At 47.2% G+C, this 25,124-nt stretch overlaps 1 protein-coding gene across 1 annotated transcript in view; it reads left to right on the top strand.

Moving 5' to 3' along the window:
- The window catches only part of LOC140205361 (glutamate receptor ionotropic, NMDA 2B-like), a 383,673-nt gene extending 358,892 nt beyond the window's left edge, over positions 1-24,781 (top strand). The window contains exons 10-12 of the mRNA XM_072272956.1: positions 5,458-5,645; positions 18,792-19,030; positions 23,018-24,781. Of these exons, the coding sequence (XP_072129057.1) occupies positions 5,458-5,645; positions 18,792-19,030; positions 23,018-24,781 (2,191 nt within the window). The remainder of the gene's footprint in view (positions 1-5,457; positions 5,646-18,791; positions 19,031-23,017) is intronic.
- The last annotated feature ends 343 nt before the right edge of the window (positions 24,782-25,124 follow it).

Raw genomic sequence — 25,124 nt, 5'->3', positions numbered from 1 at the left:
TCTATCTAACTCTTTCTTGAAAGAATCCAGAGAATTGGCCTCCACTGCCTTCTGAGGCAGAGCATTCCACAGAACCGCAACCGTCTGTGTGAAAAAGTTTTTCCTCAACTCCGTTCTAAATTGTCTACCCCTTATTCTTAAACTGTGGCCTCTGGTTCTGGACTCCCCCAACATCGGGAACATGTTTCCTGCCTCTAGCGTGTCCAATCTCTTAATAATCTTATACGTTTCAATCAGATCCCCTCTCATCCTTCTAAATTCCAGTGTATACACCATGTCCATATCCCTCCATCTTCCTTAAGTCTGCCTATCCAAACGTCTCTTAAAAGCCTTTAAAGTAGTTGCTTCTACCACTGAACCAAGCAGTGCATTCCACTCTGAGTAAAAATCTTACTCCTCACATGCCCCTTGAACCTACCCCCCTCTCGCCTTCAATGCATGCCCTCTGAAATTAGACATTTCAATCCTGGGAAAAAGATACTCTCTGTTCATTCCGTCTACACCTCTCATGATCTTACAAAGCTCAGTCAGATCCCCCCTCAGCCTTTGGCACTCCAGAGAAAACAGCCCAAGTTTATCCAGCTTCTCGTGACAGCGCATGCCCTCTAAACCAGGCAGCATCTTGGTAAGCCTCTTCTGCACCCTCTCCAAAGCCTCAAAATTCAAGAGTGAAGAGATTGAAAGGGAACTCTGGTTGCACCAAAGGTGCAAGGCAAGGTTTTGGTGCTCGGCGTGAGCACTGCGCAGGGCGGGGCGCAGAACAGAGTGCGACATTCTGACCACCAGGGCTTGTGGTGTGTCTAGTTTACAACATTGTTTCTCAGCCTTCAACATTGTCGAAGCTGCTGTATCTGTCGGGGACCATCAACAATTATTTTGCAAGCCTGAAAAATTCACTGACAGTGAAGCCTGTCTATAGTGTTAGGTCGATGGGATGAGGCAGAATAATAGATAGGATCATAGACTGAATGGGCCGAAGGGTCTGTTCTGTAGTGCTCCATGACTCTATTACTGTTAACACTGGTATAAATTGCAGTGGTAAACAGGGACGCCTTATCCACTAATGATTACAAATGGTAGTAACTGGTGTCGTGAGATCCACAAAGATGAGAAGAACCCTTTTCTCTGTGATAAGTGCATAGTTTAACTTTGCCGCAATATTTTACCCTGCCTTGTGTTGTCAGATTTCTGGCTCATTGCCTTCACAAGCCAGACCATCAAGATGCACAGAAGCCTGGCCACAGGAACCTTTGGGAGACCTGTTTTGAAACTTTACGGGCTACAGTGACACTCCGCTATTGCAGGATGTGGCATTCAGTTAGCCTGACATCAGTGGTCGGGGAAATGCTGAAATCTATTATTAAGGAAGTAATAACAATGCACTTAGAAAATAATAATAGGACTAGCAGTTTCAACATGAATTTGCTGAAGAGAAATCATATCTGATAAATCAATTAGAGCTTTTCTGTGGCTATAACTTGCAGAATAAATAAGCAGGAACCATAAGACTATAAGACATAGGAACAAAATTAGACCATTTGGCCTATCAAATCTATTCTGCCATTCCATCATGGTTGATCTTCCCTCCCAACCCATTCTCCCACTTTCTCCCCATATCCTTTGATGCCTGTACTAATCGAAAATCTACCAACCTCCACTTTAAATATGCCCAGTGACTCGGCCTCCACGGCCACCTGTTGCAATGAATTCCACAGATTCACCACCCTCTGGCTAAAGAAATTCCATAGAACCATAGAACCATAGAAACTACAGCACAGAAACAGGCCCTTTGGCCCTTCTTGGCTGTGCTGAACCATTTTCTGCCTAGTCCCACTGACCTGCACACGGACCATGTCCCTCCATACACCTCCCATCCATGTATCTGTCCAATTTATTCTTAAATGTTAAAAAAGAACCCGCATTTACCACCTCGTCTGGCAGCTCATTCCATACTCCCACCACTCTCTGTGTGAAGAAGCCCCCCCCCCAATGTTCCCTTTAAACTTTTCCCCCCTCACCCTTAACCCATGTCCTCTGGTTTTTCTCTCCCCTTGCCTCAGTGGAAAAAGCCTGCTTGCATTCACTCTATCTATACCCATCATAATTTTATATACCTCTATCAAATCTCCCCTCATTCTTCTACGCTCCAGGGAATAAAGTCCTAACCTATTCAACCTTTCTCTGTAACTGAGTTTCTCAAGTCCCGGCAACATCCTTGTAAACCTTCTCTGCACTTTTTCACTCTTATTTATATCCTTCCTGTAATTTGGTGACCAAAACTGAACACAATACTCCAGATTCGGCCTCACCAATGCCTTATACAACCTCATCATAACATTCCAGCTCTTATACTCAATACTTCAATTAATAAAGGCCAATGTACCAAAAGCTCTCTTTACGACCCTGTCTACCTGTGATGACACTTTTAGGGAATTTTGTATCTGTATTCCCAGATCCCTCTGTTCCACTGCACTCCTCAGTGCCTTACCATTAACCCTGTATGTTCAACGTTGGTTTGTCCTTCCAACGTGCAATACCTCACACTTGTCAGTATTAAACTTCATCTGCCATTTTTCAGCCCATTATTCCAGCTGGTCCAAGTCCCTCTGCAGGCTCTGAAAACCTTCCTCACTGTCTACTACACCTCCAATCTTTGTATCATCAGCAAACTTGCTGATCCAATTTACCACATTATCATCCAGATCATTGATATAGATGACAAATAACAATGGACCCAGCACTGATCCCTGTGGCACACCACTAGTCACAGGCCTCCACTCAGAGAAGCAATTCTCTACCACCACTCTCTGGCTTCTTCCATTGAGCCAATGTCTAATCCAATTTACCACCTCTCCATGTATACCTAGCGACTGAATTTTCCTAACTAACCTCCCATGCGGGACCTTGTCAAAGGCCTTACTGAAGTCCATGTAGACAATATCCACTGCCTTCCCTTCATCCACTTTCCTGGTAACCTCCTTGAAAAACTCCAGCAGATTGGTCAAACATGACCTACCACGCACAAAGCCATGTTGACTCTCCCTAATAAGCCCCTGTCTATCCAAATGCTTGTAGATTCTGTCTCTTAGTACTCCCTCCAATAACTTACCTACTACTGACGTTAAACTCACTAGCCTATAATTTCCCGGATTACTTTTCGATCCTTTTTTAAACAACGGAACAACATGAGCCACTCTCCAATCCTCCGGCACTTCACCCGTAGACAGCGACATTTTAAATATTTCTGCCAGGGCCCCCGCAATTTCAACACTAGTCTCCTTCAAGGTCCGAGGGAACACTCTGTCAGGTCCCGGGGATTTATCCACTTTAATTTTCCTCAAGACAGCAAACACCTCCTCCTTTTCAATCTGTACAGTTTCCATGGTCTCACTACTTGATTCCCTCAATTCCATAGATTTCATGCCAGCTTCCTTAGTAAATACAGACGCAAAAAAACCTATTTAAGATCTCCCCCATTTCCTTTGGTTCCGCACAAAGCCGACCACTCTGATCTTCAAGAGGACCAATTTTATCCCTTACAATCCTTTTGTTCTTAATATACTTGTAAAAGCTCTTTGGATTATCCTTCACTTTGACTGCCAAGGCAACCTCATGTCTTCTTTTTGCCCTCCTGATTTCTTTCTTAAGTATTTTCTTGCACTTCTTATACTCCTCAAGCACCTGATTTACCCCCTGTTTCCTATACATTTCATACAACTCTCTCTTCTTCTTTATCAGAGTTGCAATATCCCTTGAGAACCAAGGTTCCTTATTCCTATTCAATTTGCCTTTAATCCTGACAGGAACATACAAACTCTGCACTCTCAAAATTTCCCGTTTGAAGGCTTCCCACCTACCAATCACATCTTTGCCAGAGAACAACCTGTCCCAATCCACGCTTTTTAGATCCTTTCTCATTTCTTCAAATTTGGCCTTCTTCCAGTTCAGAACCTCAGCCCTAGGACCAGATCTATCCTTGTCCATGATCAAATTCCTCCTCATCTCTGTTCTAAAGGGACGTCCTTCTATTTTGAGGCTGTGCCCTCTGGTCCTCAACTCCTCCGCTATAGGAAACATCCTCTTCACTTCCACTCTATCCAGGCCTTTCAATATTCAGTAGGTTTCAATGAGACCCTCCCTTGTTCTTCTAAACTCCAGCGAGTACAGGCTCAGAGCCATCAAGTGGTCCTCATGCATTAACTCTTTCGTTCCCAGGATCATTCTCATAAATCTTTTTATTCCTGCGATCATTCTTGTAAGCCATTAGACAGTGTTTTTAGATTGTCAGGATTATTTCATAAAGTATAACATGGCATTATTAAACAAACCCGGTGTTCTTGGTGATGAACTGCTGTTGATGGGTTAATGAACAGAAAGTATCAAAGGAATACCGTAAATGGGCATTTTTTGTGTTGCAACTGGTGGGATGCCACAGGAATCAGTTCAGGGGCTCTCAAAGGGTTAAGAATGATTGAGGCAATATTACAGTGTAATACATTGAAAAAAATATGTTACAATAAAAATACATAAGTCTTGAAAAGTAGTGCAAAAAGAGAACAAAAATAGTGAGATAGTGTTCAAGAGTTCGAGGATCGTTTGGAAATCTGATAACGGAGGGGAAGAATCTGTTTCTAAAACTCTGAGTGTGTGTCTTCAGCCTCCTGTATCCTCCTCCTTGATGGTAGCAATGAGAAGAGGGCATGTCCTGGGTGGTGGTGGGGGGTTTCTTACTGATGGTTGCCGCCTTTTTGAGAAACATCTTTTGAAGATGTCTTTGGTGGGGAGGCTAATGCCCATGACCATTCTGGCTATCCTCCACTGACCTCTCTCGTTAACAAGGATATTTTTTTGTGCATTCAGAGATGTTTTTCACTGTTGCAACACGTGGTTATTTGAGTTACTGTCATCTTCCTGTCAATTTGAAACCAGTCTAACCGTTCTTTTCTGACCTCTCTCATTAACAAAGTATTTTCACCCATCGAGCAGCTGCTCACTGGATTTTTTTTGCACCATTCTCTATAAACTCTATAGACTTCTGTGCATGAAAATCTCAGGAGATCAGAAGTTTCTGAGATACTCAAATCACCCCGTAACACGGACATCCTTACCAATCAAGTCATTTTGGCACCAACAATCACTCGACAGTCACTCCACTCTTCCCCATTCTGATCTTTGGTCTGAACAATAACTGAACCTCTTGACCGTGTAACTTAATGCACTGAGTTACAGCCACATGATTGGCTGATTAGATACTTGCATTAGCAAGCAGGTATACTGGTGTACCTAATAAAGTGGCCACTGACTGTATATTGTCCAGTAGCAGCAGTCAATTCAATGAGGGTTAACATGGTTGGCGAGCTGTAGAGACGGCCGAGGAAGGCATGGGGATTTCTGTTGAATGCTGAGTGTGGATGTGACTGACAGAGTGAACTTTGACTGGCTTTGGTTCCCTTGCAGGAAGTTGGACGCCTTCATTTACGATGCGGCCGTGCTGAACTACATGGCCGGGAGGGACGAGGGCTGCAAGTTAGTGACCATCGGCAGCGGTAAGGTGTTTGCCACCACCGGCTATGGAATCGCCATCCAGAAGAACAGCGGCTGGAAGCGGGCGGTGGATCTTGCCATTCTGCAGCTTTTTGGTGACGGTGAGGGAGATTGTAATACTCTGTTGTCCTGAGTGTGGTAAACCATATATATGTTGTAACTGGGTTAACTGTCTGGACACGCCCCTCTGCTGACTGCCCCTGTGGCTCCTCCCACAGATTCCTGAATAAAGGTGTTTCGCCTTGCCCCTCCCCTTCAGTCTGGGGGCAGACACTGAGCATGGAGGTCGTATTCTACTGCGAATAAAAGCCTTTCAGTATTTACCCCACTTCAATCTTTTGGAATTATTGAAGGTGCTTCACTGAGAATACAGAATGACCCAGATAGAGTGGTAGTGGAGGCAATGTTTCCAATGGTGGGAGAGTCTAGAACCAAAGGGTGCACCTTCAGAATACAAAGACGGCTCTTTAGAATGGAAACACGAGGAAATCTGCAGATGCTGGAAATTCAAGCAACACACACAAAAATTGCTGGTGAACGCAGCAGGCCAGGTAACATCTATAGGAAGAGGTACAGTTGATGTTAAGGGCCGAGGGTTTCGGCCTGTAACGTCGACTATACCTCTTCCTATAGATGCTGCCTGGCCTGCTGCGTTCACCAGCATTTTTTTGTCTTTAGAATGGAGATGAAGAAGATTTTCTTTAGCCAGAGGATGATAAATTGGTGGAATTCATTGCCACAGATGGCTATTCAAAATGGAGGCTCATAGGTCCTTGATTAGTAAGGGTGTCACAGTTACGGGGAGAAAGCAGGAGAGTAAATAAAAATCAGAATCAGATTTTATATCACTGACATACCTGTATGTTATGAAATTTGTTGTTTTGCAGCAGCAGTACAGTGCAATACTTAAAAAAACTATAAATTCCAATTGTTTATGTATGTATATATATATATAGCCAGCTGGTGGCGCAGTGACATCAGCGCCGGGCTCCGGAGCGAAGGTTCCCGAGTTCGAGTCCAGTCGGGCCGCTCCCGGGCACGCTTTCCATCCGTGCCGGGTTGAGTGTCGAGCTCACAATTCGGCCTTGTAATAAAAACTACGTTGTGAGAAGGGCGTGGGGGACCTCTCACAGAATCTTTCCTCCAAGACAACCACTCGAAAAGTGATTGCCGAGGCTCTGGCAGAGAATGGCACACACACATACATACACACACACACACACACACACACACAAACACACAAATAAATAAATAAATGTAAATCTGATGACAGAGGGGAAGGAGCTATTCCTAAAACATTGAGTGTGTGCCTTCAGGCTCCTGTACCTCCTCCCTGATGGAAGCAATGAGAAGAGGGCACGTCCTGGGTGATGGGGTCCTTAATGATGGATGCCACCTTTTTTTGGGCATCACCTTTTGAAGGTGTCCCGGATGCTGGGGAGGCCAGTGCCCATGATGGAACTGGCTGAGCTTACAACTTTCTGCAACTTTTTCCAATGCTGTGCAGTGGCCCCTCCATGCCAGCTGGTGATGTAACCAGTGAAAATGATCTCCACGTTACACCTGCTACAGAGATAGGCAGGGAAAACAAATCAGCCATGACTGAGTGGTGGATTTGACTTGATGGGCCATGCGAAACCATTTAAACTGCCTACTCCTATGGACCTGCACCAGGACCATAGCCTTCATACCACTGCTATCCATGCACTGACCCAAACTTCTCTTAAATGTTGAAAGTGAGCTCCATGCACCACTTGCACTGGCAGCTCATTCCACACTCTCATTCCACGGTCACCCTTAATCCATGACTTCTAGTTGTAGTCCCACCCAACTTCAATGCAAGTCTGCTTGCATTTGCTCTATCTATACCCCTCATAATTTTGTATACCTCTCTTAAATCTCCTCTCAATCTTCTACGCTCCAAGGAATAAAGTCCTAACCTGTTCTATCTTCCTTTATAACTCAGGTCCTCCAGACCCAGCAACATTTTTGCAAACCTTTTTCTGAACTCTTTCAACCTTATTTAATCCCCTGGTTAAGATCTCTACTGCTGTGCTATGGGGTATTTTATTTTAGCAAGTTTCTGTGAAAGCAGTGTGTCCTGCTAGTGAGGTTGTTTTGGTTTTGGCTAAAGATAAGGAGCGATATTGTCCAACTTAAGATTGTTGTGTCAGCCAGTCAGGATGGTAGAATGGAGAGAAGGTTCTAGGAAGAGCTGGGTGGAGAGAGATTTCTGATGGACAGAATCAGGCTCTTGGTCATTTGGCAGGAGATGTGCAGAGGAATTTCCGCCGGGATCAATAAAGTATGACTATGACTATGACTATGAGGAAAGGTTCAGGATAGATGCCCAGAGGATCCAATCCGAGGAGGGAGCCCCTAATAGAAAGAGTGCTTTGCAAGACAAAGGAGTCCAAGAAGGGAAGTTCTACCTGAGATTGGTGATGAGAATTCAGCACCGTGAAGTGAAGCGATGCACCCATCCACTGCAGAAACAAGCTCCATCGTTTATGTGCACATTTAAACTGGTTTAACTGTAATGGGATCTTTTATTTTTTATCTTCTTTTCTTTATCCTATTAACTGTTTGATAAAGCTGAAATTGGTGAATATACTTTCTTTATAATTTTATGCTGGTGTGCAATGTGTTATATCTTGGCGACCGATAATTGTGTATGGGCAGTATTTACTCTGCATTCACTCAAATCGAGGTTCCTTCAATAGGAATTCCCAACGTTCCTGTTTGCTCGAACCCTAAATCATACCAACCCTAGGCGTGCATTGTTTATGAAGGGTGCCCGTCTCACCACTGAGTCACGTGGCTGTCAGCAGAGTTAGCTAACGAGTCAAGCTGGCATACAAGCTCTAGTGAGAGGGTTACACTTATTTACAACATTCCTGTACGTAGGTGACCAAAACTGCACACAATACTCTAAATTAGGCCTCACCAATGTCTTGTACAACTTCAACATAACATCCCGTCTCCTGTACTCAATACTTTGATTTATGAAGGCCAATGTGCCAAAAACTTTCTTTACGACCCTATCTACCTGTGGTACTATTTTCAACGAATTATCGGCCTGTATCCCCAGATCCCTTAGCTCTACCACACTCCTCAGTCCCCTTCTGTTCACTGTGTAAGACCTTCCCTGGTTGGTCCTACCAAAGTGCAACATCTTGCACTTGCCTGTATTAAATTCCATCTGCCATTTTTTCAGCCCATCTTTCCAGATGATCCAGATCCCACCGCAAGCCATGATTGCCTTCCTCACTGTCCACTAGACCCCCAAATCTTGGTTAAAAGGTTCTAGTGAAAGGTTCGTGCTTCCAACGCAAGTGTTGCTTGCGAGCTCAATTTTAACATATAAAATCCCGCAAGTTAACCACATTGTCATCTAGATCATTGATATGGATGACATAGGTTATAGGTATGTAGGTTATAAGGAATCTGAGGGCCAGCCTCTACACCAAGAGTATGTATATGGAACAAACTACCAGAGGCAGGTATATTAACAATATTTAAAAGACTTTTGGACAGGTCCAAGGATTGGAAGGGTTTAGAAGGATATGGGTCAAATCTGATCAAATGGGACTGCATTTAGAACATAGAATAAAGCACACTACAGCACTGTACAGGCTTTTTGGCCCTTGATGTTGTGTCAACCAATTAACCTACTCTGAGATCTAATGTATCTGCCTCTACCACTACCCCTGGCAGCATGTTCCACACACTCATCACTACAGGAGTACAGCAGATGTGATGTTATGTTGAAATTGTTTAAGATATTTTGGAGTATTGTGTGCCGTTTTGGTCACCGACCCACAGGAAAATGTAAATAAGGTTGAAAGAGTGCAGAGATAATTTACAAGGATGTTGCTGGGTCTTGAGGACCTGAGTTGTATGGAAAGATTGGATAGGTTAAGACTTTATTCCTTGTAATATAGAAGACTGAGAGGAAATTTGATAGAGGGATACAAAATTATGAGGAGTATAGATAGGGTAAATGCAAGCAGGCTTTTTTTCACTGAGGTTGGGTGGGACTACAACCAGAGGTCATGGATTAAAGTAAAAGGTGAAATGTTTAAGGGGAACATGAGGGGAAACTTCTTCACTCAGAGGGTGGTGAGAATGTGGAACGAGCTGCCAGTGCAAATGGTGCATGTGAGTCCAATTTCAACATTTATGAGAAGTTTGGATAGGTACATGGATGAAAGGGGTATGGAGGCCGATGAGAGTAGGCGGTTTAAATGGCTCGGTGTGGACTAGATGGGCCAAAGGGCCTGTTTCTGTGCCTCCATGATTCTCTGTGTAAAAAACTTAACCCTGCCATTTCCCCTATGCTCCCCTCCCATTACCTTAAAATTGTGCCCCCTGGCGTTACCAATTTCCACCCTGGGAAAAGGTCCCTGGCTGTCCACTCAATCTATGCCTTTTATTATCTTGAATACCTCTATGATGGGCATTTCAGGTTGCATGAATGATTTGCTGGATTGCTCGATGACTGCACTTGTGCTATTTATCATACCAGTTTGAACTCACAAGTACGTATGTGTCTAATGTGGTGTCTGTCGGTTTGGAAGTCAGACCTGTTGTCACGCGTTCCGCTGTTGGTCGGGGTCGATCATGCATGTTGTGTCCTTGCAGTCAAGATGATACACAGACTGGGGCAGTATGATATGGAGAGCAAATTGTTGCCCAGGCAGCAGGCTCCCCTTCTCCACACAGCTGATGAATCCAAGGGAACGGCAGAGACCGGTATAGTTTGGCACTGGCAGTGTCGCAGGAGTTGCCAGTCAGCAGTGAACTCAGAGTAGGACTGCCTTAGGGACTCCAGCTCCGGATGTTTCCCCGGAGTTTACTCCCGAAGCCTTCCTCATGAGTACAGGCAGCTTAGGTTTGAGATCAGGCTTTTCCTTCTCCTAGGTGAGCTGCCAACCACAGCTGATGAGCCCCATCCACAAGGGCTTCTAATTACACGAAAACCTGAAGAAACCTGCCAAATGACTAACAGAACTTGTTAACATAGTTAATTAAATGCATAAGAATCGTACAACATTTAAATGCCAAGCGGAGAGTCGGGTGTAGAAAGCTCCCTCCATTGGCTGGTATAGGCAAAATGAGGGTCTGGTAAGACACTGGCACACTCGGGTGCAGTGGTCAGTCTAGGCCCAATCAAAGGCGTAAATGTCGTCCTTTACATCGTTTTTATGAATGCAAGATACTAAGGACATTAAATACTGCAGGACGATGCCATCAATGAGTTGCTGAATACCAATGTAGTTTGTCTTATTGCATACCGTTGTTGTGTTGTGGCCTGGACTTGTCGCGTACCATTGCGATGGCGTGGTGCGCGGCACGGGCGACTGTCTTCTATGTTTTTATCGGGATCGCACGACCCTGTTGGACATTAGTCCGGTTCACAGGTTCGTTGGTGAAGCCGATGGTGGGGGAGCTGCATTGCCTCGGTTGTGGTGAGAACTAGGCCATGGAGCTTAGACGTTATGACACAGGGTTTGCCTATTTCAACTGCCCAGGGGAGGAGACAACAGAGGCGGTGTGGGAGAGAGCAGAGGCCTCTTTGTGCGTGTTGTAATCCATACTGGGTTGGGGGCTGGCCCCTCCCATTGATATTGCTCTCTCAGCACTGCCTCTGGTGTTTGCTCAGTGTTGCCCTCCAGTGTTCACTTGGTGGAAGAACAAGTTGGACCAGGACAACTTATCACCAATCTACAGGACATACCACTCGGGGGGGCTTCTTCTTCCTTGTGGCGGCTGTATGTTTTTCTAAAATCATAACCGTATGTGCTGTCTGTGATATGTGCTGTGTGCTGTCGGTAATGTGCTTTGCATCTTGGCTCCAGGGGAATGCTGTTTTGTTTGGCTATATTCATGTATAGTTGAATAACAATTAAATTTGAACTTGACATTGAACTTGAGATGGGCCAGTAGCAATTGGAATTGGTTTATTGTTGTCATTTGTACCGATGTACTGTGACAAACTTGCCTTTTACACTGTTCATACAGATCAAATCATTACCATAAGACCATAAGACATAGGAGTGGTATTAGGCCATTTGGCCCATGGTGTCTGCTCTGCCATTCCATCATAGCTGATTTATTATCCCTCTCAATCCCATTCTCCTGCCTTCTCCCTGTAAACTTTGACACCCTGACTAATCAAGAACCTACCAACCTCCGCTTTAAATATAGATTAGATTAGATTATGAGGACACTCAGTCCTCGTTTTATCGTCATTTAGAAATGCATGCATTAAAAAATGATACAATGTTCCTCCAGTATGATATCACAGAAACACAAGACAGACCAAGACTAAAACTGACAAAAACCACATAATTATAACATATAGTTACAACAATGCAAAGCAATACTGTAATTTGATAAGAGCAGACCATGGGCACGGTAAAAAAAAGTCTCAAAGTCCCGATAGCCCCAACATCTCACGCAGACGGTAGAAGGAAGAAAACTCTCCCTGCCATGAGCTTCCAGCGCCGCAAACTTGCCTGGAAGTACCTGACCACAGTCCAACTCTGAGTCTGTCTGAAAACTTCAAACCTCCGACCAGCCCTCCGACACCGAGCACCGAGCACCATCTCTGCCGAGCACTTCGACTCCGCCCCAGCCGCCGAGCAACAAGCAAAGCTGAGGATTCGGGGTCTTCCCCTCCGGAGTCTCGGATTACACAGTAGTGGCGGCAGCGAAACAAGCATTTCAGAAGTTTCACCAGATGTTCCTCCGTGCTCTCACATCTGCCTCCATCAGATCAGAATTGTGCACAGCCTCCTACTTGACAGATTACAGATATTCATCACTGGAGAGGCCACGCGCGCTGCATCGTGCCACCATCTTCTCCTCCTGCCATCTAATGTACCCAATGACCTGGCCCCTACAGCCGTCTGAACCAATGAATTCCACAGATTCACACCCTCTGGCTAAGGAAATTCCTCCTCATCTCTGTTCTAAAGAGATGTCCTTCTATTCTGAGGCTGGGCCCACTGTAGGAAACATTCTCTCCATGTCCGCTCTTTCTAGGCCTTTGAATATCTGATAGATTTGGACTATAAGACCATAAGGTATCGGAGCAGAATTAGGCCATTTGGTCCATCGAGTCTGCTCCACCATTTCATCATGGCTGATCCATTTTCCCTCACAGCCCAATATCCTGCTTCCTCCCGTAATCCCTCATGCTTTGACTAACCAAGAACCTGTCCACCTCTGCCTTAAATACACCCAAAGCCTTGGCCTCCATTGCAGCCCGTGGCAACAAATTCCAAAGATTTACCGCTCTTTCAATGAGATCCCCCTCATTCTTCCTAAACTCCAGTGAGTACAGAGTGCAATTGAGGTAATACAAAGTAAAACAACAGCAGAATGCAGAATGCAGTGTAGCAACTGAGAGGAAGTACACTGCACGGAGACAGTAACTTTCAAGATCATGACAAAGGGGATTGTGAGGTTGATAGTCAATTTTATTAGACTAGGGAACCACTCAACAGTGGTTAGAAGCTGAACTTGTATTTCGTGGTACCTGCTTTCAGGCTTTTGTATCTTCTGCTGCATTGGAGAGGGGAGAAGAGAGGATGGGTAGGGTCTTTGATTATGCTGGCGGCATTACTGAGGTAGTGAGGACTGTAGACAGAGCCCATGAAGCATGGCTGCTTATTTGTAGCGTCATTCATTCCTTCAATAAGAAAAGGCAAATATTCAAGCCAGTTAAGGCTAATTTTAGTTCTTCTGCTAAGATGGCTTCATAAATTAAGAAATAGACTCCCAGGTGGAACACTGGAAGAGACTCATTTAATTAAAAATTGGATGATGTGGTGGGTGAGTGTGGAACCAGGGGGTTGAAAGTTGGAATGAACGTTTTCCCATCAGCACAGAGCCATCCCTTCAGCCCCTTGAGCTTGCTCCTCATCATAATTACCTTGTGTTCTTGGGAAGGGACTCCATTCTAATTAGCAGTGTGACACAATGTGATGTCAGCACAAGAGATACCTAAATTTAGTCTGGTTTGTGGTTAACGATTTGATATTTAAATACTGTCTTTGTCTCTTTGTATGGTTCTCTGGGTCCTGGTTTAAATCCAGGCAAGGTTAATGTTGCCCACGCTCGCCGACTTAACCAATTTCCCCTGGGATCAATAAAGTATGACTATGACTGAATGGCAGGAGGTGAGTTTGGTCACTGCTGTCAATAGCTACTGTATTGAGAGTCTCCCTGGACAACAGTGTGGCCCTTCTGAAACGTGTGTTCGGTTCAGACTTGGCCAAGCCAGTAAGTAATGAATAAGCAACTCACACTGGGAGTTATGCTCCTGTCCCTGACTTCCTTGTTGGAAGTTTGCATGGATTTGGCACGTCGGCTAAAACTTTGACAAACTTCTGTAGATGGACATTGGAGAGTATCCTCCAATGTTGCATCACGGCCTGGTATGGAAACACCAATGCCCAGCAATAGAAAGGCGCACAAAAATTAGTGCATACAGCCCAGTCCTTCACAGGCAAAGCCCTCCCCATCATTGAACACATCTGCTTGGAGCACTGCCACAAAAAAGTGGCGTCCATCATTAAGGAGCCCACCATCAAGGTGATGCTCTCTTCTCACTGCTGCCATTGGGAAGGGGGTACAGGAGCCTTAGCTCCCAAACCACCAGGTTCAAGAACAAGTGTTTTCCTTCAGTCATCAGGTCTTGAACCAGTGAGGCTAACTTCGCTCACCTCAACACTGAACTGATTCCACAACCTATGGACTCACTTTCCAGGACTCAACAACTCATGTTCTTAATATTATTTATTTTTCTTTCTTTCTTTCTTTCTTTCTTTATTTATTGTGGATCTTTTTTGGTATTCTCACAATTCCTCTTCCTCTGTGTGTTGGTTGTCAGTCATTGTATGTAGTTTTTCATTGATTCTTTGCTCTACTGTGAATACCTGCAAGAAAATGAATCTCAGAGTAATATCTGGTGGTGTATATATTACTTACTTAAGCCCAAGTCCCCTACTGGGAAACAGGCCATCGACAACAGTTCACCAGAGTCCTCTGTCCTGTGCCAGTCTTTCAAGTTGTCCCCAGGAGTAGCCCATCCTGGTGTATCCTTCCTCTCCTAGGGGATGAGGTCTTTGAAGCTTCTGTTGGTGTCGCTGTAGCTCTGGGTTTTTATGGGATGGGATTGCCAGTCTCTTGCCCAGCCCTCCTCCTTTCGTAGTCGGGCTTGGCAGAGTTAGACATGTACATACCTCAATAATAAATCTGCTTTGAACTTTTGATGCTAACATTCCTGATCTTGAGGAACAAAAAAAAACACCGAGGGGAGCGAATAATCTCTCTCTGGAATGTGGGCAATAGATTAAATCTTAGTATGCAGGTGGGACCCAGCCACTTGTCATTATAGCATCTTGCATCCAAATTTCAGGAGTTTATTGAACTGGTGTCGGAATAATCATCCAAAGTGTTTTTATTTTGGACTTTGGAGTGTGAAGTCGGCGCTAATTACTGACCGGTGTCAGTCTGAGTGATAGATTCTGCATGGCTGTAGACTCTGCAGTTGTCCGCAGAGGCGGTGGTCCATCATTTCAAGTGGGAGGAGGAAGATCTGGTCACTACCAGCCTTGCTGGCTACAGCTTCCAGGAGTCTGACTCCATGGTTTCCCTTCCACCCGCTCCCCCTGGCCTGGCCTGTCTCCAATGCTGCCCACTCGCTATCGTCCTGGGATTGGTGGACCATCCCTGTGGGTGGGATGGAGGAATGGGGCTTATTCTGCGGTTCTTGTTTTGCTACTTGGCATGTTCTGTTTTGTTCTGCTGAACATTGTGGACATGTTATGCTGGCACGGGAATGTGTGGCGACACTCGCGGGCTGCCCCCAGCACATCCTTGGATTGTGTTGACTGTTAACCATTTCACTAAGTGCTTCAATGTACACGCGAATTTGAGTCTGAATTCTCTCTCCAATCTTCTACCACGGTGTAGTGGGCTACAGGGGTACTGAATGTATCTCTCTTTCTCTCTCGCTCTCTCTCCCTCTTGCTTCCTGTCTCTCTCTCTCTCTCTCTCTCTCTCTCCTTCCCGTATACTAAATAAGTATATGACCATTGAGTGTCTATATATATATATATATATACACACACACACACATACATACAGTATATATACACACACATGCATATTATAAGACTCCTGTACCTAATAAAGTGGCCACTGTGTATACATTCATAGTCTTCTGCTGCTGTAAGCTATCCACTTCAAGGTCAAAGTCGCATTTCTTCCCTTATTCTGATGATATTTGGTCTAAACACCAACTGAACCTCTGAACCAGGTCTTCATATACTGTATATATTTTCACAAACACACACACACACACACACACACACACACACACACACACACACACAGGTGAGGTAGTGTATGTGGGACTATTGATGGCTGATGGGAAGAAGCTGCCCCTGAGATGTTGACTGTGTGTCAGTGCAGTGTGGAGGGGGCGCGGTGTCACCTCGGACAGAATTGCTCCCACACCCTCAGGTAAATGCTCGAACACAGCAGTGGACATTACAACTGTGTGCTCACACTCGCAAGCAAAATGGGCTGCTGACGACAATGTGTAATTAATTTTCATTCACACAGTGTTCCTTTCTCAACTGTCTTTGGGGAGTCATTAACATATCATCAGATTCTTGTGTCCTTGCTGATGGAGATCAAGACTGTGCAGGTTCCCAGCAAAGTGGAGTTCAAGGGAATGTAATAAATTGTTTGCTGGTTGGGTTTTAGACTCATTTTACTTTGATGTAATAAACAGTGTCAAAAACTCTCATTGTCTTCTGAGTACCTTCAGTACTCAGTACTCTCAGTACCTTCCGAATCTAATAAAGTGGCCAGTGAGTGTATGTTCATGGTCTTCTGCTGCTGTAGCCCATCCACTTCAAGGTTCGACGTGATGTGCGTTCAGAGATGCTCTTCTGCACACCACTATTGTAAAGTGTGGTTATTTCGCATCATTCTCTGTAAACTCCAGAGAGTGTTGTGTGTGAAAACCCTGGGAGATCAACAGTTTCTGAAATACTCAAGCCACCCCATCTGGCACCAACAATCATTCCACGGTCAAAGTCGCTTAGATCACATTTCTTCCCCATTCTGATGTTTGGTCTGAACCAGAACCGAACCTCTTGACCACGTCTGCATGCTTTTATGCACTGAGTTGCTGCCTCACGATTGGCTGATTAGATACTTTCATTAACGAGCAGGTGTACCTAATAAAGTGGCCACTGAGTGTAGCATGTGGCAAACGGGAAAGCACTCGAACCCGAAGGCACCGTTGCCGCATCGCTGGCGTTACTGCCAGACCACTGACAGCATTGGTACTAGTAGTGGTGTTGTGATCACTCAAGTCGAGTTTGACATTCTCCTACTGCATTATTCCCTTAATTGAGAATGGCTCTGTGTGTGACTTTGGCGGGGGGGGGGAGGTGAGGCTGATGCATGGGCAGCCACCTTTACAGATCGGGGTCAGGGTCCATTGACATGGAAGATGAGATGACTGGGGACCATTCGCTGCTGCAGCCTTCCGTCATCTTCTCTGCCGTTGTGATGTGGCATCATCTCCTACCAGCCCCACCACCGAGCTCTTGGTTGGACCGCTCTTTGTCTGGAATCACACCATCCCCCTTGACCTCACCGCCAAGGGTGACCCTCCCAGGAGCTAAGCGCCAGATGGCAAAAGTCCAGACGGCATCGCTGTCGGGTTCTCAGGAATTCACAGGACTCTCCACCGCCACGTGGTGACAATCCTCGTACAGTGTGACACGCACAGAGCCTCCAGTATAATCGTGCACGTGGGCACGTATGCTGGATTAATAGTCATAGTCATACTTTATTGATCCCGGGGGAAATTGGTTTTCGTTACAGTTGCACCATAAATAATAAATAGTAATAGAACCATAAATAGTTAAATAGTAATATGTAAATTATGCCAGGAAATAAGTCCAGGACCAGCCTATTGGCTCAGGGTGTCTGACCCTCCAAGGGAAGAGTTGTAAAGTTTGATGGCCACAGGCAGGAATGACTTTCTATGATGCTCTGTGTTGCATCTCGGTGGACTGAGTCTCTGGCTGAATGTACTCCTGTACCCACCCAGTACATTATGTAGTGGGTGGGAGACATTGTCCAAGATGGCATGCAACTTGGACAGCATCCTCTTTTCCGACACCACCATCAGAGAGTCCAGTTCCATCCCCACAACATCACTGGCCTTACGAATAAGTTTGTTGATTCTGTTAGTGTCTGCTACCCTCAGCCTGCTGCCCCAGCACACTGGAAAAGAGTCTGAAAAGTGGGTTAAGTGGAAGGAAAGTTTTGTGATCAGGATGTACAAGGGTTATTAGTTCATCATAGACAAGTCAAAGATTGCTCTATTTGTCAGATACAGACAATGAATGAGTGTCATTTCCCCAAAGGCACCCTAACTACAAGATAATGAATTAGCCCCCTTCTTGTTACATAATCTATAGTGTTTCATTATGTGATGGATCAGACAGTCATATGTATATCAAAACGTCAAAACATACAGTGAGAGGCGTTTCTGCGTCAACGACCAACACAGGTCGAGAATTGTGCCTGGCGGCAGCCCGCAGAACTCACTGCGTTTCCGCCGCCAACGTAGCAAGCCCCTACCTCACTATCCCCAATCCACACGTCTTTAGAATGTGAGAGGAAACTGGAGGTCCCGGAGGGAACCCACATGGTCACGGGAAGAGCGTACGTACAGACTGCACGGGAGTCGATCCCTGATCTCACACAGCCGATGCTGTAGGGACATGCGCTGTCCTCTACGCTACCATGCTGACCATCGCTTGTTTTCCTGGCGGATGCCCAATGACCTGCTTCATGCCCCGGGCGTCAGGGTGGCGTGGCGGGTTGGCGTTATCGCTCTACAGCGCGCCAGCTGTGAGATCAGGGTCCCGCCACTGTCTGTAAGGAGTTTCTCCTCGTGACCTTTTGAGGCTCATCCCATGTTCCAAAGGCGTGTGGGTTAGGGTGAGTAAGTCATGCGGTTGGGGCCCTGAGGTCATGGCATCACCCGCGAGCTTCCCTCACGCCAATCCTCGCTGATTTGTTAGGATGCAAACTGCATGCTTCGATGTTTCGATGAACATGTGACATATAAAGCTAACCGTTAGTCGTCAGCTCCCTGCGCTCTGAGTAACCTGCTGTCTTATTACCCCCTGTGCTTCCAGGAGACATGGAGGAGCTGGAAGCCCTCTGGCTGACCGGCATCTGTCACAATGAGAAGAACGAGGTGATGAGCAGCCAGCTGGACGTCGATAACATGGCGGGCGTGTTCTACATGCTGGGGGCTGCTATGACACTGAGCCTCCTCACCTTCATCTGCGAGCATCTCTTCTACTGGCAGCTACGACATTGCTTCATCGGCACCTGCACGGGCAAACCCGGCCTCCTGTTCTCCGTCAGCAGGGTAAGGACACGCCCTTCCCTCCTTAAATAAAACTTAATATTTAACATTTAACCCGGCCTCCTGTTCTCCGTCAGCAGGGTAAGGACACGCCCTTCCCTCCTTAAATAAAACTTAATATTTAACATTTAACCCGGCCTCATGTTCTCCGTCAGCAGGGTAAGGACACGCCCTTCCCTCCTTAAATAAAACTTAATATTTAACAGTTAACCCGGCCTCATGTTCTCCGTCAGCAGGGTAAGGACACGCCCTTCCCTCCTTAAATAAAACTTAATATTTAACATTTAACCCGGCCTCATGTTTATCGTCAGCAGGGTAAGGCAACACCCTTACCTCTTCAAATTAAAATTTAAAATTTAAAATTTAACCTGGCCTTATGTTCTCAGTCAGCAGGGTAAGGCTGAACCTTTTCATCTCTGATTTCTGCACCTGTGATGATATTGGTGTCTGAAAGCACCCACATAAGGTGTTAGAACATAGAACAGTACAGGTCCTTCAGCCCACAATGTTGTGCCGACTCTTTAACCCACTACTCACATACCCCTCCATTTTTCTTCCATCCATGTACCTATCAAAGTGCCTCTTAAATATGCCTAATATATCTGACTCTACACCACCCCTGGCAACGCGTTCCATGCCCCTACCATTCTCTGTGTGAAAAAAACTACCTTTAACACACTCTCCCCATACTTTACTCCAAAGATCTTAAGAGTTATGCCTTCTCACTTTAGCTATTTTTACCCTGGGAAAAAGTCTGTGGCTGTCCACTCTACCTGTTTGTCTTATCATTACTGTAGAAAAAATAGAGTTCAGTCCCTTGGCCATCACCTGGTAACCTTGTAACCAGTCCCTGATGAACTGGAATTAGTAACAGGTTTATTATCACTGTTTATTACGCTTTCTCCGTAACTTCCGCCACCTCCAACGGGATCCCACCACTAAGCTTCTCCGTAACTTCCGCCACCTCCAACGGGATCCCACCACTAAGCTTCTCCGTAACTTCCGCCACCTCCAACGGGATCCCACCACTAAGCACATCTTTCCCTCCCCCCCTCTCTCTGCATTCCGCAGGGATCGCTCCCTACGCAACTCCCTTGTCCATTCGTCCCCCCCATCCCTCCCCACCGATCTCCCTCCTGGCACTTATCCGTGTAAGCGGAACAAGTGCTACACATGCCCTTACACTTCCTCTCTTACCACCATTCAGGGCCCCAAACAGTCCTTCCAGGTGAGGCAACACTTCACCTGTGAGTCGGCTGGGGTGATATACTGCATCCGGTGCTCCCGATGTGGCCTTTTATATATTGGCGAGACCCAACGCAGACTGGGAGACCGCTTTGCTGAACACCTACGCTCTGTCCACCAGAGAAAGCAGGATCTCCCAGTGGCCACACATTTTAATTCCACATCCCATTCCCATTCTGACATGTCTATCCACGGCCTCCTCTACTGTAAAGATGAAGCCACACTCAGGTTGGAGGAACAACACCTTATATTCCGTCTGGGTAGCCTCCAACCTGATGGCATGAACATTGACTTCTCTAACTTCTGCTAATGCCCCACCTCCCCCTCGTACCCCATCCGTTATTTATTTATATACACACATTCTTTCTCTCTCTCTCTCTCTCTCTCTCTCTCTTTCTCTCTCTCTCCTTTTTCTCCCTCTGTCCCTCTGACTATACCCCTTGCTCATCCTCTGGGTTTCCCGCCCTCCTCCTTTCCTTCTCACTGGGCCTCCTGTCCCATGATCCTCTCATATCCCTTTTGCCAATCACCCGTCCAGCTCTTGGCTCCATCCCTCCCCCTCCTGTCTTCTCCTATCATTTTGGATCTCCCCCTCCCCCTCCCCCTCCCACTTTCAAATCTCTTACTAGCTCTTCCTTCAGTTAGTCCTGACGAAGGGTCTCGGCCCGAAACGTCGACTGTACCTCTTCCTAGAGATGCTGCCTGGCCTGCTGCATTCACCAGCAACTTTTATGTGTGTTGCTTATTATCACTAGCATGTGTTGTGAACTTTGATATTTCGTAGCAGAAGTACTAGGCAAGACATAAAAAACTATTAAGTTATGTAAAAAGTAGTGCAAAAGAGAAATAGTGAGATACTGTTCATGGGTTCATAGACTGTTCAGAAATTTTGCGGCAGAGGGGAAGATACTGTTCCTAAAATGTTATGTGTGGGTCTTCAGGCTCCTGTACCTCCTCCCTGATGGTAATTAGCCAGTTGTTGGATCTGATTAGCTAACTTATCCTCAGGAATGGGGTTGGCCTTGGCTGCAATTCCGGTGGGAAGGTAGCTAACCAAGAATCAGTTCTTGGCTCCCAGTATCTTCTCCTCAAGGAGGGTGTCATGAAGGCAGGTTTCTAAATCGATCGCATTTTGCATGGAAAGTATTGGAATGTGGCTCCCTCTGGTGGCGCAGGATTCAAACGCCTCATTTGGCCACACACTTACACAACTCCCATTCGGAAAGAATTCCTGGTTTGTGCCAGGGTCAGCCAGTTCTAGCTGGGCTCAACAGCCCGGGCAAGGGCCCATTTCCCACAGCTGACCTGGTCATTATCTCATTAATGTCAGTGGGACCCTGGCGTAGACAAGATCAGCTGCTCCATTCAAATTTTACAACACTGTCAACCCCTTCAGAACTTTAGTGCCTTAGATCATTTTGGAACTGTACGAGATTTGGAGAGGTGTAATAGAAATAATTTGGTCTGCACTTCTATTAAAAAGGAAGTAAATTCTTGGAAGACTAGATGGCAGTACTCTGCCCTTGTCTCCATGTTCTACGCTCCCCCACACCCACCCCTAGCCATTTAAGGTTGAGAGCCATCTGGAACTTATAGTTCATAGTTTTTTCAAGATTTTGTTCAATGTGAAATGGCAGGACGTGTGGAGGTCCTTTCCAATAGTGGGGAGGTCTTGAACCAGAGGTCACAGCCTCACACTAGAGGGATGTCCTCTTAGAACAGAGATGAGGAGGAACTTCTTTAGCCGGGGGGGGGGGGTTTCACCTGCAGAATTCGTTGCCACAGATGGCTGTAAAGGCCAAGTCATGAGGTCATATTTAAGGGAGTCAGATGTTACAGGGAGAAAGCAGGAGAATGGGGTTGAGAGGGTTAATAAATCAGGCATATTGGAATGGTGGAGCAGACTTCGATGGGTTAAATAGTCTAATTCTGCTCCTAAGTCTTATGGTCTTGTAGACAGAGGAAGGAGCTCATTGGGAAATTCATCCAACATCAGCCAATGGAAGCTGTACTGATTCATATCAGGAGGTGGAGTAGGTTTCATGGCTGCCTTTATGGGGTAAATAAGACCATGAGACCATAAGATATAGGAGCAAAATTAAGCCCTTTATCCCATCGAGCCTGTGCCGCCATGTCATCATGGCTGATCTATTTTCCCTCTCAGCCTCAATCTCCTGCCCTGACCAATCAAGAACCTATCAACCTCTGCCTTAAATACACCCAATGACTTGGCCTCCACAGCCGTCTGTGGCAAAGGTTTCCACAGATTCACCACCCTCTGGCTAAAGAAATTCCTCCTCATCTCTGTTCTAAAAGGACATCCCTCTATTCTGAGGCTGTGTCCTCTGGTCTTAGGCTCCCCAACCATAGGAAACATCCTCAAAAAAAATCTATTCTTTTGAGGCCTTACAACATTCGGTGGATTTCAATGCGATCTCTTGTCATTCTTCGGAATTCCAGTAAGTAGAGCCCCAGAGCCATCAAACGCTCCTCGTATGACAAGCCTTTCAATCCCAGAATCATTTTCGTGAACCTCATTCGAACTCTCACCAATGTAAGCACATCTCTTTTTAGATGAGAAGCCCAAATCTGCTCACAAATATTGGGGAGGGAGACTGGTGCAGCGCTTCCTGCAATTCTTTGCGATTGTTACGTTGTAAAACCACCTCAGGTGGATTTCTTTGAAGGTCACAGTGTGCAAAACCTTGTCCTAACTCTGCCCTTGTTCCCCTGCTCTCTTTCCAGGGCATATACAGCTGCATTCATGGCGTGCCGATCGAGGATAAGCAGTCGTGCATGGACTCTCCCACTGCCACGGTGAACGACACCCATTCCAACATCATGCGGCTCCTGAGGACAGCCAAGAGCATGGCCAACCTCACCGGGGTCAACGGCACGCACTTTGGCTCGCCCCAGAGCGCGCTGGACTACATCGGCCATGACCCGTCTGTCTTCGACGTGTCCGAGCACCGGAGGAGCTTCACCCACTCGGACTGCAAGTCTTACCAGCCCGACGACAACCTGTTCAGCGACTACATCAGCGAAGTGGAGAGGACATTTGGGAACCTCCATGCGAAGGACACTAACAGCATCTATCAAGACCACTACCATCACCACCGGCCACACAGCATCGCCAGCACCAGTTCCCTGGACATCCCCTACGAGTGCGACAATGCCATGTTCGGCACCCAGGGCAGGACGCTGCCCAGGAAACCCTTTGAGATCGGTCTGCCCCTGAAGCACGCCCAGGGCCACCTCAGCGACAGCTACGAGAACCACAAGTGGTTCAAGAACGACCGCTACCCCCACGACGATCTGATCCGCTCCGACGTCTCGGACATCTCCACCCACACGGTCACCTACGGCAACATCGGCAACACCAAGCGGCGCAAGCAGTACAAGGACAGCCTGAAGAAGCGGCCGGCCTCCGCCAAGTCCCGCAAGGAGTACGACGAGATCGAGCTGGCCTACCGGCGCCGGGCGCACACCGCCGACCGCAAGGGCCGCTTCTTCAACAAGGACAAGTTGCGCGACCTCTACCACGACCAGTTCCGCTGTGCCAAGGAGAGCCAGCCCCGCTGGCAGCACGTCGACCTGACCGAGTTGTACCAGGGCGGCGGAGGAGGAGGCGGCGGAGGCGGGGTTGGCGGGGGCGGCGGCGACGACGACTTTGGCAAGCACGAGGTGCCGCGGCTAGCCAGGCCTCACCACCTGCACCTGGCGGATTTCGGGCCCGGGCCCGTCCAGCCCCAGGCCGGCCTGTGGGACAAGGCGGACTGGGGCGGGCAGCAGGCCGAGGTCTACTGCCGCAACTGCCCGGCCAAGCTGCACAACTACGGCGGGCAGGGGGCGGGCAGGGGCGCCTGCCACTGGTGCGAGGCCTGCAAGAAGGCGGCCACGCTGTACGACATCAGCGAGGACAACTCGCTGCAGGAGGCCGAGCACTCGGGCAGCGGCCTCTCCAAGTACCAGAGCCCCAGCGACTCGGCCAAGCTGGCGAGGCGGGGCCGCAACAAGCTGCGGCGGCAGCACTCGTACGACACCTTCGTCGACCTGCAGAAGGAGGAGAGCGTGGCGGTGGCGCCCCGCAGCGTCAGCCTCAAGGAGAAGGACCGCTTCCCCGAGGGCAGCCCCTACGCCCACATGTTCGAGACGACGACCGAGGCCCCGTTCGGTGGCAAGGCGCCGGCGCCCGAGCACCGCAGCCTGAGCCGCTACCCGCTCAGCAAGTCCCTCTACCCCGACCGCGTCACCCAGAACCCCTTCGTGCCCACCTTCGGCGACGACCAGTGCCTGCTGCACGGCGCCAAGTTGCACTTCAAGCACCCGTCGGCTTCCAAAGGCCGGGCCCCGGCCTCCGCCGTGCTGGGCACCCGCTTCGCCAAGGACGTGTGCCTGGGCGGCCAGACAGCAGTGTGCATGGCCAACAATAAAACTGCCCGGCCCTTCAATGGCTCCAGCAACGGACACGTGTACGAGAAACTGTCCAGCATCGAGTCGGATGTCTGAGGCCTTGCACTGTTCGGGACCTCCTGCTCTGGGTCGCGCGCCGGAGCTCCGCATCAGCGGCTCTTTTCTACTTTTTACGTTTTTGGTCTTCATTGCAAAATATCAAATGGTCTTTGTTTCTCAGCAGCGTCATTATGGCGGCGAATTGGAACCCACGATGAACATTAAATCTGGTCCAATACAATATGGCAAAATTCTAACTGCATGTCAGCTGTATCGTTACATCGGGTGATGCATCTTTGTGTAGGGATATTCATTATTAATAGAGTACATATTCATATCAGTGCCCGTACTGTACAGTTTAAAACCTGTTTCAACCCACTCGCCACCGAAGACCCTTTTT

The sequence above is a fragment of the Mobula birostris genome, chromosome 11 (assembly GCF_030028105.1).
Source record: "Mobula birostris isolate sMobBir1 chromosome 11, sMobBir1.hap1, whole genome shotgun sequence".
NCBI classification, from domain to species: domain Eukaryota; kingdom Metazoa; phylum Chordata; class Chondrichthyes; order Myliobatiformes; family Myliobatidae; genus Mobula; species Mobula birostris.
This window is presented reverse-complemented; position numbering and strand designations above follow the sequence as displayed.